The sequence below is a fragment of the Halichoerus grypus genome, chromosome 11, assembly GCF_964656455.1.
Source record: "Halichoerus grypus chromosome 11, mHalGry1.hap1.1, whole genome shotgun sequence".
Taxonomy (NCBI): Eukaryota; Metazoa; Chordata; class Mammalia; order Carnivora; family Phocidae; genus Halichoerus; species Halichoerus grypus.
Window position 1 is genome coordinate 51,417,493 of NC_135722.1, and position 18,555 is coordinate 51,436,047.

At 50.8% G+C, this 18,555-nt stretch overlaps 2 protein-coding genes across 2 annotated transcripts; both read left to right on the forward strand.

The window, feature by feature from the left end:
- The first annotated feature begins 4,969 nt into the window (after positions 1 to 4,969).
- On the forward strand, positions 4,970 to 8,461 carry LOC118552785 (folate receptor gamma-like). The gene is made up of 4 exons (XM_036119435.2): positions 4,970 to 5,137; positions 7,620 to 7,808; positions 7,912 to 8,047; positions 8,165 to 8,461. Exons 1-4 carry the CDS (start codon positions 4,970 to 4,972, stop codon positions 8,449 to 8,451), a joined length of 780 nt encoding a protein of 259 aa, XP_035975328.2. The 3' UTR covers positions 8,452 to 8,461.
- A 3,121-nt stretch (positions 8,462 to 11,582) lies between these two features.
- FOLR1 (folate receptor alpha) lies at positions 11,583 to 17,988 on the forward strand. The gene is made up of 5 exons (XM_036119436.2): positions 11,583 to 12,003; positions 15,099 to 15,259; positions 16,960 to 17,148; positions 17,301 to 17,436; positions 17,586 to 17,988. Exons 2-5 carry the CDS (start codon positions 15,107 to 15,109, stop codon positions 17,870 to 17,872), a joined length of 765 nt encoding a protein of 254 aa, XP_035975329.1. The 5' UTR covers positions 11,583 to 12,003; positions 15,099 to 15,106; the 3' UTR covers positions 17,873 to 17,988.
- Positions 17,989 to 18,555: the final 567 nt, after the last annotated feature.

An 18,555-nucleotide genomic window follows, 5' to 3' on the forward strand; every position in this document is an offset into this window, starting at 1 on the left:
CCCCCACCACTTGTGCTCGTGTTCTCTCTCTCAAATAAATAAAATCTTTAAAAAAAAAATAGCCCCTCCTCTATCCTTCTCTATTCCCTTACCCTGCTTTATTTCTGCAGAGCACCATCACCATGTATCTCTCCATTTGTTTTCCCCCATCTCCCCGCCCTCCTTGGAATGTCAGCTCCACGAGAGCAGAGACTTGGTCTTGTTCACTGTTGGAGCCCTAGCACCTAGAACAGCCTAGCACACAGTAGGCACTCAGTGGACTTTGAACTGATGTACTGACCAAATCCCTACTGCCACCCTGCTGATCCAAGGCACCATCATCCCAAGCCCAGACTCCTGAAGTCTACCAGATCCACCCGCCCCGCCCACACCCAATCCCTCCTGCACACACCAGCCAGGAGATCTTTCAAAACTGCCAACTGAATCAGGTCACTCCACAGATTAAAACTCTTCAGTGATCAAATAATTTGATCATCCCTTGCAGTGATGAGGAATTCTGTGGAAATATTTTGTTAATTCAGTAGAAATAAGTGTTATGTTGGCTATATTAAGGTGAGAAGCCAAATTGTTTATCAGAGCCTGAAAAAGGCCATACTGACTCTCGTGGTATTAGGCGTTAGCTATTGCATCCCCTAGCTTTGTGGTTTACTGTTGCAGGCAAGATTGGATGTTAAAATCAGTGGATGACAGTGTGATGAGGATTGTGCATCATGTCAAAGTATCTTCCCACAAAATACAAAGGGAGAACTAATAACTATATGGCGAGAAACCACCTTAACCAAATGATTGCTGGCAATAAGACATCGTGCACGTCACATACCCCTTGATATGATACACTCTGAAAGGGCCATCACTTCTCCGATTTTCTGGCCAAAATGTACTTGGATTATGTAAGATGTCAACATTTGGCGAACATGGATGCAAAGAATGTGGGAACTCTCTTCACTACTTTTGCAATTTTTCTGTAAGTCAAAGATTATGCCAAAATGCAAAGTTAAAAAATCAAACCAACATAGTGGCTTAATAGCTATCTTATTATACTTCAAGATTATGGTGGGCAAGACTCAGCTGGATGATCCTTCTGCTCCATGTGGCAGTGACTAGGGTCACTTGGTAATGTTCAGCCCATGTCGGGGATGCTCTTGAACATCCAAGATGGTTTTACTCACGGGCTTGGCCCTTCGGCAGGGGTTGCTGGAAGGCTGGCCTCAGCCAGGCCCCCTTTTCTCCATGTAGTCCATGGGCTTCTCGATGTGGTCTCTCCAGCAGGGCAGTCAGTCCTCTCACATGCTGGCTCAAGGGTCTAAGAGCCAATATTCCAAGAAATAGAAGTAGAAGCTGCTAGTCCCTGTCTTGATCAGTTTGGGCTGCTGTAACAGAATACCATATAGACAGGGCGTTTAAACAACAAGTTTATTCCTCTCAGTTCTGAAGCCTGAAAGTCCAAGATCAAAGTGCCGGCATGGTGAGTTCTGGGGACGCCCCCCTTCCAGGTTGCAGACTGCCCCTTCCTTATTGTATCCTGACATGGTGGAGAGCAGAGAGGGGAAGCAAGCTCTCCCATGACCCTTATAAGGGCACTAACCCCATCTAACCCTAATCACTTCCCAGAAGCCCCACCTCCTAATATCATCACATGGTGGAGGGCAGGTAAGGGTTCAACACAGGAATGTTGGAGAGATGCAAACATTTAGTCCATCATCGTCCCTTAAGGCCTGGACCTAGAAACAGGCAAAGCATCAGTTTTACCATATTCTATTGGTCAGAGTAGTCACAGGGCCTGTCCACGTTCAAGGGGAGGAGACATAGTCCTCGCCTCTCAATGGTCAAATAATTTGTTCCCTTCTTTAACTCCCACATGGGAAAGGGCTTTTCCCCCTCCATTGCACAGGATGAGATTAATCTTAATCCTCGGTTCTGGGCATGCTCTCAGCATTGCTCCAGGCGTGACTGCCTTTATAGATTTGTGTCTTTGCTTAGCTTTTTTCAAAAAAGCAATGGAAATCTTATGTTTGTCCTTTTTGCATCATTTATGATTTGTATACCTGCTTCATCACATGGCTAGGAAGAACTTCTGATGAAAAATCTAAGCTTATCTCTGGTTGGAATGGGGTAGCCTGATACCCTTATTTCTAAAATATTATATTTCCTTTATTTGCATTATTTGGCAAAACATAGCAGAACCGGAAAAAAAAATGTACAGTCTAAAAGGTTTCTGGGGAGAGAAGCTCTGAAGGCTGGTCTGAAAAGTAAACATAGGGGGCGCCTGGGTGGCTCAGTCGTTAAGCATCTTCGGCTAGGGTCATGCATGATCCCAGGGTCCTAGGATCGATCCCACGTCGGGCTCCTGCTCAGTGGGAAGCCTGCTTCTCCCTCTCCCACTCCCCCTGCTTGTGTTCCCTCTCTCACTGTCTCTCTGTCAAATAAATAAAATATTAAAAAAAGAAAAGTAAACATAGGATGTGTTTTCTTGGCTAAATTTCCTAGAGGTAAGGCAAGAAAATGAGACCATGTATCTGGAGATAGCATTACAGTGGGCTTTGCAGTTAAATCAGCTTGGGTTGAATCCTGACTCCTCTACTTTTCAGCTGTTTGGGAATTCACCTGACTCCCAAGGTCTTGGTTTCCTCATCTGCATGTTGGGAATAATAATGTCAACATTGCAGTGACTTGTGAGAGTTACAACACACAACAATGTAAGTAACACATCCATTACTCTAATTGCTGTAGCGTGGTTCTCAATATATAACTAGTGTGATTATGTAATTAATGTTTACTAGGCTACAAAATACTTTCATTTACACCTTCAAACTACCCTAAAGAAGGAAAACAGAGGGCGCCTGGGTGGCTCAGTCGTTAAGCGTCTGCCTTCGGCTCAGGTCATGATCCCAGGGTCCTGGGATCGAGTCCCACATCGGGCTCCCTGCTTGGCGGGAAGCCTGCTTCTCCCTCTCCCACTCCCCCTGCTTGTGTTCCTGCTCTCGCTATCTCTCTCTCTGTCAAATAAATAAATAAAATCTTTAAAACAAAAACAAAAACAAAAAAAAGAAGGAAAACAGATGCATGTCCCAATTTAGGGAATGAAGATATTAAGACCAGCAGCACAGTGAAGATCACAGGCTGGTTCAATAGGAAGGCAGACTGCTGTTGACTGTTTGTGGTCTGGTACTCCGAGGTGATGAGGCCCCGTGCAGGCAGATGGGGCAAGGTGAGCAGACTCTGACCTTGTCACCTTAGATGTACCTGAGGCAGGACCATGTGCCGAGAACAGACTGAAACCACAGACCTTGCCCCCGGGAGAGGCATTCTACTAGTTGAGTAAGTGATGACAGGATTTGGAGGTTTTCCCAAAATCATAATGGGAAGATATCAATATACATTATTAAAAAAAACCAGAAGCAATACCATCTGTCTTCTTAGACTAACAGCAACTTTACTGTCTGCAATAATGTTTGAGAAATAGACTAAGGATCAAGCACTTTTAACTTGAAAAAATGAACTTTTCTTCCTGAACTTTTTTTTTTTTAAGATTTTATTTTTGGGGCGCCTGGGTGGCTCAGTCGTTAGGCGTCTGCCTTCGGCTCAGGTCATGATCCCAAGGTTCTGGGATCGAGCCCCGCATCGGGCTCCCTGCTCAGCGGGAAGCCTGCTTCTCCCTCTCCCACTCCCCCTGCTTGTGTTCCCTCTCTCACTATGTCTCTCGCTGTCAAATAAATAAAATCTTTAAAAAAAAAAAAAAAAGATTTTATTTTTAAGTAATCTCTACACCCAACATGAGGGCTTGAGTTTACAGCCACCCCCCCATCAAGAATTGCATGCTCCTCCCACTGAGCCTGCCAAGAAAGTTAACCCTTTCTTAACCTTTTTATAATGGTTAATGAAAGAGTTTTTGCCCCAGAGAGCATTTTAATTAATTTCAGATCATAACAGGCATAAAGAAGCGACTGGAAGGTTAGGCCATCGGATGTGGGTAACTTGGTTCCATGAGGTTTTTGTTTGTTTTGTCAGAAGCATAAAGGTATAGTGAAACTACCCCCCAAAAGGGCAAAGTGTAGAACAGTATGCTATCGCTTATGCACAAAAATGGGATATACAAGTGACCTTGAACAATGCAGGGGTTAGGGGTGCTGCCACACACCCAGACTGCACAGTTGAAAATCTGCATGTTACTTTGACTCCCCCAAAACCTAACCACTAAGAGCCTGCTGTTGACTGGAAGCCTTACCAGTAACATAAACAGTAGGTCAACACATATTTTGTATGTTATGTGTATTATATACTGTATTTTTAAAAGATTTTTATTTATTTATTTTAGCGAGAGTTTGGAGAGAGAGAGAAAGAGAGCAGGGGGAGGGGTGGAAGGAGAGGGAGAGAAGCAGACTCCCTGCTGAGCATGGAGCCAAATGCGGGGCTCGATCCCAGGACCCTGGGGACCATATGACTTGAGCCGAAACCAAGAGTCAGATGCTCAACCAACTGAGCTACCCAGGCGCCCCTATATACTGTATTCTGACAATAAAGTAAGCTAGAGAAAAGAAAATGTTATTAAGAAAATATATTTACAGTATTATACTACATTTGTGCAAAAAATCTGTGTATAAGTGGACCCATGCAGTTCAAGCCCATGTTGTGCAGATCTGAGATGGGTTGCAGAACTAGCAGGGTCCTCAAACTGTGGGTGAAATACCGCCAGTGAAATCTAGAAGGATACGTCCAGGGAGGGGTGGTGGATCCCACCAAGGTCACAGAGAAAGCTAGTGTTGGAGTGCCCTTGGGAGGGGGTGAGGGGGTCTTGCCTTCTGGCCCAAACCTCTACACTTGCCGTATTGCTTGGCTCAGGTACCTTCAGGGATAAGCTAGGTGAGGACGGCAGACGATCTGGGCTTGGCAGGGAGACCAGTGGAGAAACCCAGTGGAGAGTCTCGTGGCTCTGTGTCCACCTCTGACTACGGCTTTCTGGCAGGAACGGATGGACATGGCCTGGCCCATGACACAGTTGCTGCTTCTGGCTTTGGTGGCTGCTGCGTGGGGTGCCCAGCCCAGGACTCCAGGGGCCGGGATGGACCTGCTCAACGTCTGCATGGACGCCAAGCACCATAAGACAAAGCCAGGACCCGAGGACAAGCTGCATGGCCAGGTGAGGATGGAGTGGGGTCACGGGTTGGGGAGAGAGCTGACCCTAAAAATGGAAGAAGTCGTGGAAGGGGAAGGTCAACTTTGGGGAGCAATGGAGTCAGGAGGGTGGCTGAGGTGATCCTCAGGAGGCTACCAAATCTACTTATAGTGGGGGGACCATTTCTCTGGCCCCCACTATGGGCCAAGTGCTTTCCTCACAACTCATCAGTGAATATGCCCAGAGGGCCAACTTGGTAGGTGGATGGTGGTCTCTACTTACACAGGAGAGAAAATAGGAAATGAGGTCCACAGAGGGCAGAGGTACAGTGTGCACGTCCGTGTACGTCTGTGCGTACACACACCGTGGGAACTGAGAGGCTAGACGTGAGCAGGGGCTAGGACAGAGTCGGGCAGTGCCTTTGCCAGCCTTAAATATGCCCCTGGCCCAGGAAGCTCAAAAGGTACAGGAGATTCAGGTCCCTCAAGGTCATGATGCAGCAAACACGGAGGAACAGTCCAGGTCCTCCACCCCCATTAGACAAATCAGATAACACTGGGAAGACTTCCCAGGAAAGGTGCCATCAGCCTTGGCCGTGGAGGATGAGTAAGAGTTTTCCAGGAAGACAAAGCAGGAAAGGGCAGCCTGGCAGAGAACAGCTTGTACACGGGTGGGAGGGTGACAGCATGGGCAGTGGCGAGCGTAGTGTGACCAGAGCCAAGGATGTTGCTGCCCACAGAGAAGGGGAGGCGAGGGAAGCCCCTGAAGCAGCTCGGAAGCTGAGCTTACAGTTGAACTCCAGGCTCCCGACAGAGGCCGGTCCTTCATTCCCCCTGGTCTCCTCCTCTGCTCCCCACGAAGTCTCACGTTGCTGGAGGACTGGGATGTCCCCAGGGAAAGCTGGCCTGGACTCACCCAGAGGCTAGAAGTGAAGAGCGGGAAGCCCAGAGCCCCATGACTTCGGAGTCATTTCCGACTTCTCGTTTGTGGTGGTGGTGTGTGTGCGCATGCGCTAAAATATACATAGTATAAAAGTTGCCATTTTAAGCGTTTCTAAGTGTCAGGTTCGATGTCCATTCATATTGTTGTCACCACCACCATCCATCTCCATAACTTTTTCTGAAAGACTACTTTATCTTCAGAACTTTTTAAGTTCTAGAAGTTGCGTTGAAGACCCCTTGGGAGCACTTCTTCTTGCCAAGAAATGGCATGCAGACTTTTGAGGGAGCCATTTGCTTGTAATTCTGAGGGACAGGGGCTATAACGGGAGTGCTTAAGGTGTCAAGCCCCTACTGGAGGCCAGCAAGTGCTTTTCAGTATAATCATTCACTCTTTTGGAGGCAGGAACCACTGAGTCTGGTTGGCAGGTCAGGGATGAGGTGCATGGGGTCATGCAGAGCCACCAGGAGTTGGGGCATCTGAGGAGGGGCCCGCGTGAAGTCAGGGAGGCCTGGGAGCATGTTCGATGTCAGCTGTGCTGGGGGTGGGCTAGGTTGTTGGACAGAGGTAGGTTTGGTTCCACCCTCTTGGATTTTCCTTAGTTTCTCCTGAGTGCCCAGACCTGTCCCATGTCCCCTGTCACTTGACCCTGGGTGCTAGAGTTCGTCTCAGAGATTTTAAGTGACTGGCTCATAATCACTCAGCTCCGGAGTTCCAGCTTGGAACTATCTCTGCAGAGAAACCTTCACCACTTCCACTGTCTCATCGGCCTTGAATTTACCTCTCTGGGGTGGTCTCCCACATCGAGTCAGGTCCACACTGGAGTTCGTGTGCAGGCCATTGTGCCCTCGGTCCCCCACCGCTTTCTGGACCTATCTGGACTCCCCTAGCCTGGGGATCCAGACCCTAGGGCAGCCAGGTCAGCCCCTTTCACCTCTGCCCTTACCACAGCTTGGGGCCAGGCTCTTCTCCTCCCTGCCCTGAGTTAAAATCTTCATCCCACCATTTACCAGGGGTGCAGCTTATGTAAACTCTGTAACAGTTGAATGAATGATGTTTTCACTAGAGTGTTGAGGGCATAAAGTGCAAAAGCCTCAGGGACTTTGCACTTGCTGTTTCTGTGCCTACAATGTTCTGTGTCTTCCCCCTGCCCCCGACTAAAGCCATAAACTCCATAAAGGCAGAGATTTGATCTGTTTCGTTCACTGCTGTATTCTCAGCACCTAGCACGATGCGGGATTGATCATAAGTACTCAGTTAATATTGGCTGGATGCAAAATGAGTAATATAAATAACCCGAATCACGTGAAATAACTTTGTAAACCGTTTAGAGTTGTGAAAATAATTGCTCCCCCAGACAGTGGTTCCCAGGCCTCCCACATCCCCTGTTTTACTCTCTGTTAAAAACTCTGTTATAATTGCCTCTACCCCAAGGGCCAGGCATAGCGACGCCCTCCCCAGCAAGGGTTCCTCTGGATGCCCTACCTGGGGCAGAGGAGCCAGAAGATGCGGGAGACAGCTGGGCGGGGGGAGGGGGGGCACTTAGTCCGGTGTCTTCCCCACGCAGTGCACTCCCTGGAAGGAGAAGGCCTGCTGCTCAGCCAGCACCAGCCAGGAGCTGCACAAGGACATCTCCCTCCTGTACAACTTCACCTCGGACCACTGCGGCAAGATGGAGCCCGCCTGCAAGCGCCACTTCATCCAGGACAACTGTCTCTATGAGTGCTCACCCAACGTGGGGCCCTGGATCCGGGAGGTACAGGACCTGCCCTCACCCCAGCCCGGCAGGCTGCCAGCCAGCTGAGTCAAGGCTGCGGGCGGCCCACATCCCCGTCCCCCCTCCCTCCCCTCCCACCCAGGTGAACCAGAGCTGGCGCAAGAAGCGTTTCCTGCACGTGCCCCTGTGCAAAGAGGACTGCCAGCAATGGTGGGAGGACTGTCGCACCTCCTACACCTGCAAGAGCAACTGGCAGAGGGGCTGGAACTGGACCTCAGGTGAGGGCCTGGGGGGTGGGGGGAGACGCAGGTGGGGTTGGAGGATTTGGGGGTGGCCAGAAACCAGCTTCGGGCCCAGGGGCTGAATGTCTGCGTCCACGCCCTCTCCGCCTGCAGGAATTAACAAGTGTCCAACCGGGACCACCTGCCGCACATTTGAGACCTACTTTCCCACGCCTGCAGCCCTGTGTGAGGGCCTCTGGAGTCACTCCTACAAACTCAGCAACTACCGCCGAGGGAGCGGCCGCTGCATCCAGATGTGGTTCAACCCGGCCCAGGGCAACCCCAACGAGGAGGTGGCGAGGTTCTATGCCCAGGCCATGAGTGCCGGGGCCCTGCCCCGAGGGCTGGAGCCTCTCCTGCTCAGCCTGGCCCTGATGCAGCAACTCTGGCTGCTCGGCTGAGCCCCTCCCACTGCCGACACCTGCACGCCTTCCTAGTCTGCGCCTGGCCCAGCCCGGGTGACCTGGCCTCAGCTGAGCTCAGCACTCTCAGATGAGGGGACCTCACAATGCCCTGGTCATCGGGTCTTGATCCAACATGGGTCATATGGGGTTCCTCTGACAGCCTATTTTAATGGATCCATGTGTATCTTGTGTCTTGTAAATAATTTGGGGATGATGGGGCACCTGGGTGGCTCAGTGGTTAAGCATCTGCCTTCGGCTCAGGTCATGATCCCAGGGTCCTGGGATCGAGCCCCGCATTGGGCTCCCTGCTCTTTGGGAAGCCTGCTTCTCCCTCTCCCACTCCCCCTGTTTGTGTTCCCTCTCTCGCTGTGTCTCTCTCTGTCAAATTAATAAATAAAATCTTAGAAAGAAAATAATAATTTGGGGATGAGTGGGTTGGAGGGACATGCTTCATTGCTTTATCATTCCTATTGAGAGGCCCAAAGAGGGACTGTGACTAGCTTGAAGTTCACCAGCAAGTAGGAGGTAGAAGCTGACTCCTTAGTCTGAGGCTCTTACTTCTTCACCAGGCTTCCCCCCATGCCAAATTCATCAGTCCCACACTACAAGGGGATATGGGGTTGGGTGGAAAGAAGCTGGGCAGAGACTGACAGATGAGTTCTCAGGCTCCTGGTGAGAAAGTTTCTTTCCCTTTCTTTCCCTTATTAGATGTGGACTAGGGTGCAGATATTAGTGGTGGTAGTAGGTAAGGAATCCCAATGATGAACAACTGCATTGCTTCCCTTTTTTAAAAGAGACAGTTGCTGGGCAGACAGAGAGGGAGAGAAAGTCTCAAGCAGACTCCACACTGAACATGGAGCCCGATGTGGGGCTCGATCCCAGGACCCTACATGACCTGAGCGGAAACTAAGAGTCGGACGCTCAACCGACCGAGCCACCCAGGTGCCCCTGCAGTGACTAATTTTATGCATGGTAGAATGTTATACTTGAATTCCAGAAAAGGAATTGCTGGGTCAAGAAGTATATGGATTTATAATTTTGATAGTTACAACTTTACAGGCGTTGTATCAGTGTGCCCCCCCCCCCCCCAGCGATGAGTGCCTGTTTCCCAGGATAGGGTCAAACTTTTGATTTCTTACTAAGCTGATTTTTTTGCTAAGCTGATAGGTGGGAAAAGACCATCTTTTTTTTTTTTCATATTTTATTTATTTATTTGACAGAGAGAGACACAGCGAGAGAGGGAACACAAGCAGGGGGTGGGAAAGGGAGAAGCAGGCTTCCTGCCAAGCAGGGAACCCAATGCAGGGCTCGATCCCAGGACCCTAAGATCATGACTTGAGCTGAAGGCAGACGCTTAACAACTGAGCCACCCAGGCGCCCCGGGAAAAGACCATCTTGGTGTGATTTTCATGCGCCATGTGTCTTATCATGAGAACACAGTTTCTGAGATCTTCCTTTTTGATCTACTAAGTTTTGGCCCATTCTTTTCAATCGCTGGGCAATATTCCAGTCTATGTAGTATATGTCACATTTAACTCAGTCTCCTACTGATGGATATTTGAGGGAGAGGGGTTCTTCTAGAACCTTGACATTTTTGAAAAGCACAGGCCAGTTACATTGTAGAATATCCCTCATTTGGGGTTTATCGGTTTTTTCCTCATTAGACTGAGGTTACGCATTTTTGGCATGAATATCCCCAAGGCAATACTGTGTCATTCTCAGTGCATCCTAACAGAAGGCATATGGTGGTGAGTTCACCCACTCCTGAGGGTGAGATTGGGTCCGTCAGGTTTCTCCACTACTTTTTTCCCCCTTTGTAATTTGTAAGTATGATATAGGCAGATATTGAGAACTGGAGATATCCTATTGACCATCATACTGGTACCCACAAGTTTCATTATCTGATGGACACTTTTTAAAAAGTAAAACAAACACCAAAAAATGTCTTATGTGACAGTCCCTCACCAACCCTTTAATGCTTTCCCATGGTATCTGTTGGAGAAGCCAAACTTCAACGGCATAGAGAGCCCTGCCCTCCACCCCGACTTAGACGGACTTAAAGCTCATTTCCGATCGTTCCGTTCCACACCCCATAGGTGAGCTCCATTCACACTTCTCACTTTGTGCCTTTGTGCCAGCAATTCTTTCTGTGTTCCTGGAATGTTCCTTTTTCCTCTGTGGGCTGGCTCCTTGTAGTCACTTAGATTTCAACCTATGATTCCCCGCTAACATGACTTCTGACAAACCAAAAGAGGTCATCCAAGCACTTTCTTATCACATCTGTCTCGTCCCTTTGTACAAATACCTATTATCTGCTGTGTTTGTCATCTGCTTTTCCCTAACAAAACAAACACTCACAAGGAGTCTATGGGAGCCCAGGGAGGTTAGAGAAGGCTTCCAGGGGAGTCATGTTTGCCAAGCAGAAAATGGCGGGAGGAACAACATTCCATGGAGAGGGTTCAGCAAGGACAAAGGCTTGGTAGGATGGAAGTTGAAGCAGAAATTTCTAGGTGGCTGAAATAGAAGTTAAGAAGGCAAGGGCCGGCACTGAGGCCCAGGAGAAACACTGGATTTGCAATCCTTAGGCTGATGCCCTAAGGGCCTCTCACAGAGCTTTCCTTTCTCTCTTTGTGGAAGAATCTGGCTTGGAATGGGACTCACATCTGAATTCATAGCCTCTCCTGGCTGCCTGGGAACTGCTATTTCCACAGCTGAGAAAATAGGGGGCAGGCTAGCAGTGGGCAGGGAAAGCTCCAGTTTCACCCACCCCGACTCCCTTGCAGCCTGGGGCCTCCACCTGCGCCCGTCAAACACCTTCCTGTTATCTTTGGTCATAGCACAGCCTACAGATTGGGGTCTATAGGATGCCGATGGCTCACCTGGCTGATATTAAACTTCCAGTCCAGGGACGCCTGGGTGGCTCAGTCGTTAAGCGTCTGCCTTTGGCTCAGGTCATGATCCAAGGGTCCTGGGATTGAGCCCCACATCGGGCTCCCTGCTCAGCGGGAAGCCTGCTTCTCCCTCTCCCACTCCCCCTGCTTGTGTTCCCTCTCTCACTGTGTCTCTCTCTGTCAAATAAATAAATAAAATCTTAAAAAAAAATAAACTTCCAGTCCAGGCTCAAAGGTGGCTGCTTCACCCCGCCCCTCCCTGCAGGTCAGACAGCCACCCAGATCCCAGATTCAGAGGAGGGCTCAACAAAGGGGAAGGAACTTCCCACAGATCAGAACTCCACCCTCATCTCACCTCCCATTAGCTGGTGACTTCTGAAGCCCTCAGGGCCCAGGGTCTTCCTCTCCTAGTCGAGAGGCCACAAAACCCAGTTAAGGATCAGTCCCCAGGGCAGAGTGGAGGATGCCGGGTGGGGGCAAGTTCCATCTGGAGGAATTCCCTCCTGCAGGCATTCTTAGATCTCTGGTCATTCTTCTCCAATCTGGAGAGGGCTGCCTGGTCTTATAAAGCCAGAAGAGAGGTCTGAGGAGTCCGATGGCCCTTCATCTGCTGAGATCTTCTGAGGCCTTAACCCTCCCTGCTTGTCACAGGATTCAAGTAAGGATCGCCCTGAGGGAGAGGTAAAACAGGGCTTGAGGTGGGGGAGGGGGGAGGGAGGAGGTCTTCTGGGAGTCCATTTCTTTACAGGCCCTTCAGGGCTTCGTTGCTTCTCCAGCAAGCCCATCCCCATCCTGTTCCATGGGCCCCGACCTGTGGCCTTCCCCACGGTGCTGAGGCCCCATTTTCCTTAAACTTGTCTTGCTGTCCCTAGGCCGATGGCCTGCCACATCTGTATCCAGCCTGTACCCTCCCCGGGGCTTTTGACCCTATGGCCACTTCTCCCTGGGTGGCACACAGGCACTGTGACAAAATGGAGCTCGGCATTTCTTCTTGCCCACATTTGCTCCTCTGCTTTTCCCTTTCCCCGCCAGTGGTACCACCATGGTAAAAGGAAGGCTTCTGTCCTCGGCTGGGGTGGGCGTGGTGGAGGGGTCTCCCGGAGACCTGACTCTCAGATGCCGTAGAAGGGACACCTGTGTGGGTGGGTGGGTGCCAGGGGGAAGGGAGAGGGGCTGGACATATGAATGTCTGATTTGGCTGGTGGTAATGCCTGGGACTGGTGAGGTTGGAGGAGTTGGTGGATCTCTGTGTTGGGAACTGGGGAGCTCTGTACTCACTACAGCTGCCTGGGAGCTTAGAAGCATGCACTCCAGTCCTCGCCCTGCAGTTGGTTCTGTCCTGAGTCTCTGGATCTCATTCTCATCTGTATACGAAGGACAGGGGGTTGGAAGTGGACAGGATTATTTTAAAGGATCCCAGCATCTCGGGCTGCCAGGTTTTATCAGACCTGAGTTTGGGGGAGAAAATGGGGTAAGTGGGACTTGGGGACTGGCCTTAGGTCTGCACTATGAATCCACCCACCTCCCATGGAGGCCTGGCTAGTGCCCACAATAATTAGCGTGCAATAATTAACTGCTGAGTGGCCTTCGCCCGATCCCAGGCTCCACTCCTGGGCCACATTCCCCACTGCCTGCCCTACTGCCCGTCTCCTAGGCCACTAAACCTCGGCTGTGCCCCAAAGTAGGGCAAGGGGGACTCTAGAGCAGAGGAGAAGCCTGAGCCAGACCGGGAACCACTTCCTCTCCCAGGTATGCCACTCCCCACCCCCTCAGTAGAGGCAACACACCCCATGGTGCCCCTAGCAGGTGTTAAAGAATTTGCTGAACCAGGAGGATCCACTTGGCCTAAATCCCAGAGAATCCAAAAGTGGAGGCTGAGGGCCCAGAGCAGAGCAGGGCCTGGCCAAGGTTAAAACTGTAAGTTAGTGTCCACCCCCGAACTACAACCGATGGGCTCCTGCCTTTTAGCACAGTGCCAAGTCCTTAGCGCGCTTCAAGTCTGGGGCCCTAGGGCACCTGTGGTCAGGGTGATGAGGGTGATGGTGGCTGGTGGGGGGTGGTGGGGGTGGAGAGTTGCACCAAGATCTGAAGCAGAGACTAGGAATGTGGGGAGTGGCTTGCCGGGTGATGTAGGTTGCACGAGAGGAGAGCTCTAGCTCTAGAAAGCAACTGCAGTAAGAAAAACTGCTGACCGACCAGGTGGGGCCCACGGAGCCTGGGGTGGGGGCTTTCTGTTAGGACTGAAATTGTGGACAGGCTCCTCTGGCCCCCTGTGCTCTAAACTGCTAGACTGTTTCCCCAGAGAGTCACCTGGTGCTCCCCAGAATACAGATTTGTCCTCTGCTCTCGCAGATCAGTGAGTGATTTCGTCATGAGAAGGATGATTGGGTCCTGGAACGAATGAATTAGCAGGGGAGAGAATGAATGAACACGAGAATAAATAGTGTAGTAGAATCTTGGATGGTGGGAAGGTGAGTGGCGAGTTGGGGAGTGAGGCGGGAATTCAGTTCCAGGTTCCCTGAGCCCTGCTGGGCAGTCAGCCTGGAGGCGGCCAGCTCTGGCCCCATCCAGGAGGCCCAGGAAGAAGCCCGATTTCCATAGGACATGGGGCACTGTGGAGACAAGGCAGCTTTGAGCAAAGGGGTGCATATGCTCTTGGGAGCTGTGGGAAACATGCCAAAGTTTAGGAGAGCCCAGGTGCCTGGTGACCAGTGGGGTGAGGGAACAGTCAGTCACCTCCAGGTTCAGGGTCTGAGCTCAGAGGGCTGAGGTGCCGCAAAGGTGGGAGGCCAGCTCTGTGGCTAGGGGATGGGAACCTCCCGAGGCCTGGAGGCTGTCCAGCTGGCTCCCCACACCCACCCCCAGCCCTCCGTGCCCTGTGACAATGACCCACATCACAGGACCTCTGGGAGAAACCAAATGATGAGGCTGGGGAAGGGATGGAACCAAGGTTGGGTGTTGTTTGTTTCTGGTTTGGGTTTTTAGAGAGGGAAGGGAGGGCCAGAGGCAGAGGGAGAGAGAGAATCCCAAGCGGGCTCCACTCCCACCTCAGAGCCCGACATGGGCCTTGATCTCATGTCCCTGAGATCACGACCTGAACCGAAATCAAGAGTCGGACGCTTGACAGACTGAGCCTCCCAGGAGCCCCTTGTTTTTGTTTTTCCTAAACATAGGTCTGCAGCTTATCTGGAACTCCCAAACTAAGATCATTGTCAAGGTTTGCACAAAGTGATTTGGTGTCAAAATCTGACCTGAGAATCAGTGTGAGGTTATTATAATTTTTTGTTGTTGTTGTTGTTATTATAGTTTTTATTTAACCCACCAGTGTAACTCTTTTACCACAGAACGTGTGCTTGATTGTTGTGCATGTAAATCGTATTACCTTTTACCAAATCCTAAATATTTTAAATTCTGAAACATTTGCCTCCAAGGATTTCAAAACAAGAGACTGTGGACCTATGGCAATCTCCTGGCTGTTTCTGCATTTTGCCCAAACCCCATCCCTTAGTTTCATCACTTGATCCCTTCCACCGGGAGAAGTCAGTAACCTGAGTGACCCGAGCAAGGACCCACTGTCCCAGGGGGTGGTGTCTGATCCCATCCCTCCCTGAGGCTGGGAAGACTGAGGGGTAGGGGTGGGGCGGGACTAGGCCCAGGTTTCACGGAGGCTCCACCTACCGGGGGCTGTTTCCACCCACCTGGAGGCCCCACCTCTGCCTTCCGTGGTGCCACTGACCACAGCTCTTCCTTCAGAGACTGACATGGCCCAGCTGGTGAGAACACAGCTGCTGTTCCTTCTGGTGGGGGTGGCCGCAGTATGGGCAGCCCGGCCCAGGACTGAGCTTCTCAGTGTCTGTATGGACGCCAAGCACCACAAGGAAAAGCCAAGCCCGGAGGACCAGCTGCATAAGCAGGTGGGCAGAGGGCCAGTCTGGGGTGGGGAGGAGCAAACTCAGGAAGACAAAGGCAGGAATAGAAGCGTCCAAGTCCATCCATGGTGGAGGCAGGAAGGCCACCTGAGAGGCCTTGAGTTGGTACTACTGTGGGCACCTATCTGCTTGCCACATGCTCAGTGCCCCATGTTGTCAGTACGACGCCAAGAGCTCAGCTTCTTGGTGGTTTCATTTCCGGGGCACACAAACCCAGAAGCATGTCCAGAGAGGAGCCTGGGAAATGACACTGGAGCGACCCAGCCCAGGGGTTCATTTTGATTTCAGAGTCTAGGCTGGAACTGACCCCTCTAAGAGTCTTGAGAGGAGAAAGTACCCACAGCACATCGTGGCTTCTATTCTGCCAGCCCCAGTGACTGGATTTCTCACAGTCGTAAGGCTGGCTGTGAGGCACCTTGATTCACGCATCTAGCAAACATTTCCTCTGGGGTTCTTGACCTGCTTATTGGACCTGAGGTCTCCTTTCTATGACAATTGTTTTACCACAACCCCTTTAATATCCTGAACCTGTCTACATGTTTAAAAAAATCAATATGATGCCATAACTGTAAAGAAAACACAAAAGGGAAGCCACTTGCAAAATGCATTCCAATATGTCAACGTTCATTTTGACCTCATTAGCAGATAGTGATCGCATTGCTTTGAATCACTGAGCCTACAGCTGAGTGATGGTGTAACTTGGATACTTGGAGCAGCCTTGACTTTAACTTCTTCAGCCTATATATTGTTTTTAAAGTGCACATTTTAGGGGCGCCCAGGTGGCTCAGTCAGTTGAGGCTCTGACTCTTGATTTCAGCTCAGGTCATGATCTTGGAGTTGTGGGATCCAGCCCTGCATCGGGCTCCACTCTGAGTGTGGAGCCTGCTTGGACTTCTCTCTCTCCTTCTCCCTCTGCCCCCTTCCCGGCCTCTACCCCACTTTTGTGCATATATGTGTGTGCACAATCCCTCTCTAAAAATAAAGTGCACATTTTATTTTATTTATTTTTTTAAAGATTTTATTTATTTTTTTGACAGAGAGAGAGACAGTGAGAGAGGGAACACAAGCAGGGAGAGTGGGAGAGGGAGAAGCAGGCTTCCCCCTGAGCAGGGAGCCCAATGCAGGGCTCGATCCCAGGACCCTGGGATCATGACCTGAGCTGAAGGCAGACGCCTAACGACTGAGCCACCCAGGTGCCCCTAAAGTGCACATTTTAATATTTTGCTTTTATACTGCATTCTAAGCTATGGGTTTTCATTCATTCAGTGTTTTGAGTATTTCTGTAATTAGATCTATTCTGAGGTTCTAATTTATTTGACTTGCTTCCTCACCTCCAGGTGTTTTGTGACCTTCTCAGTGAGGCATCTCTGACCATTCTAGAAAGCTGCAATTCCCCATCCCTCTCTCCTGCTTTAATCTCTTTCCAAAGTAGGTATCCTGTGAGAAGTGTTCCTTGTCATGACAAGGAACTCTCTGGGTTAGAGGAAGTAGGAGCTCAATAAAGATTTGAATTAATGAATTTCATAATGCCTGCACTGCCCCTGAAGAGGGTCTCCCAATGACAAGCATTGCCCTGGAAGACTGACTGCCTTGGGGGATCAAAGACTAAAAGGGGCGAGGCTGCACATGGGAATATTGTGGGTGTGCCGGGTGTGGGAATTAGTCCCTGTGTCTTCCCCACCCAGTGCAGCCCCTGGAAGAAGAATTCCTGCTGCTTCGCCAACACCAGCCAGGAAGCCCATAAGGATATTTCCTACCTGTACAAATTCAACTGGGACCATTGCGGACATATGACACCTGCCTGCAAAAGGCACTTCATCCAGGACACCTGCCTGTATGAGTGCTCCCCTAACCTGGGGCCCTGGATCCAGGAGGTATGAGTGTCCTCCCTGGACCCCCATCTTTACAGAGGAGCTGAGCTTCCCAGACCTCTCGTCAGGCTGCCTCTCCAGCTCTGGGTCTCTTCAGGGCTGAGCTGCTGAGAATCGTGAACCTGAGCCCTTTTCTCTACTGACCTCCCACCCAGGTGAACCAGAGCTGGCGCAAGGAGCGCATCCTGGACGTGCCCCTGTGCAAAGAGGACTGCCAGCAATGGTGGGAGGACTGTCGCACCTCCTACACCTGCAAGAGCAACTGGCACAGGGGCTGGGACTGGACCTCAGGTGAGGGCCTGGGCGGGGCGGGAAGGGAGAGATCTGGAGGTGGAAGTGTGGGGTGTGGGGCTGGCATAGGAATATTTGGGGCTGTGGGCTTGGTGGAAGCAAAGCTAGTTCTGGGCCCAGTGGCTGAAGGTCTCCCATCTTCCCTACAGGCTATAACCAGTGCCCAGCGGGAGCCGCCTGCCTTCCCTTCCATTTCTACTTCCCCACATCGGCTGCTCTGTGCCGTGAAATCTGGAGTCACTCCTACAAACTAAGCAACTACAGCCGAGGGAGCGGCCGCTGCATCCAGATGTGGTTCGACCCGGCCCAGGGCAACCCCAACGAGGAGGTGGCGAGGTTCTATGCCCAGGCCATGAGTGCCGGGGCCCTGCCCCGAGGGCTGGAGCCTCTCCTGCTCAGCCTGGCCCTGACGCAGCAACTCTGGCTGCTCGGCTGAGCCCCTTTTACCCTCTGATACCTGCCCAGTCCTGCCCTGTTGAGCCCCACAGCTCCTGGCCAATCACTTCCTGTTCCTTGGCCAGGGATGGGGCTCTGACCGACAGTTTGAATAAACCAGACACCCACCATGTGTTACATGAGTTATTTGGGTGTGAGTGGGAATGTGACATTTGCTTCCCAGTTCCCATTGATTGAAGCCAGTTAGACTTGGTCAGTTCCAGTTCTATGAACTTTCTAGATGTTGAACTGTTCTTGTAACCTAGAACATATTCATAGCTCTCAATTGCCTTTTTTAAAAAGATTTTATTTATTTAATTTATTTATTTGAGAGAGAGAGAGAGAGCAGGAGGGAGAGGGAGGGAGAATTTGAAGCGGACTATGTGCTAAGCTCAGGGCCCGATGTGGGGCTCGATCTCACAACCCTGAAATCATGACCTGAGCCGAAACCAAGAGTTGGACGCTTAACTGACTGAGCCACCCAGGTGCCCCTCAATTTCATTTTTCACTACAGCTTAAATCTACAGCCAGGCCCAGAGTTTTATCATTTGAATTGGACCCAAGCATTCCAGGGTTGACTGTTCTGCCCAGTGCTCAGCTCTCTGATAGAAGAGCGGGGAATGGCTGTGCCCAGCATGTTCTGGATGGATGGCTGGGTAGAGGTGAAGAGGGCCAGCAAGAGCC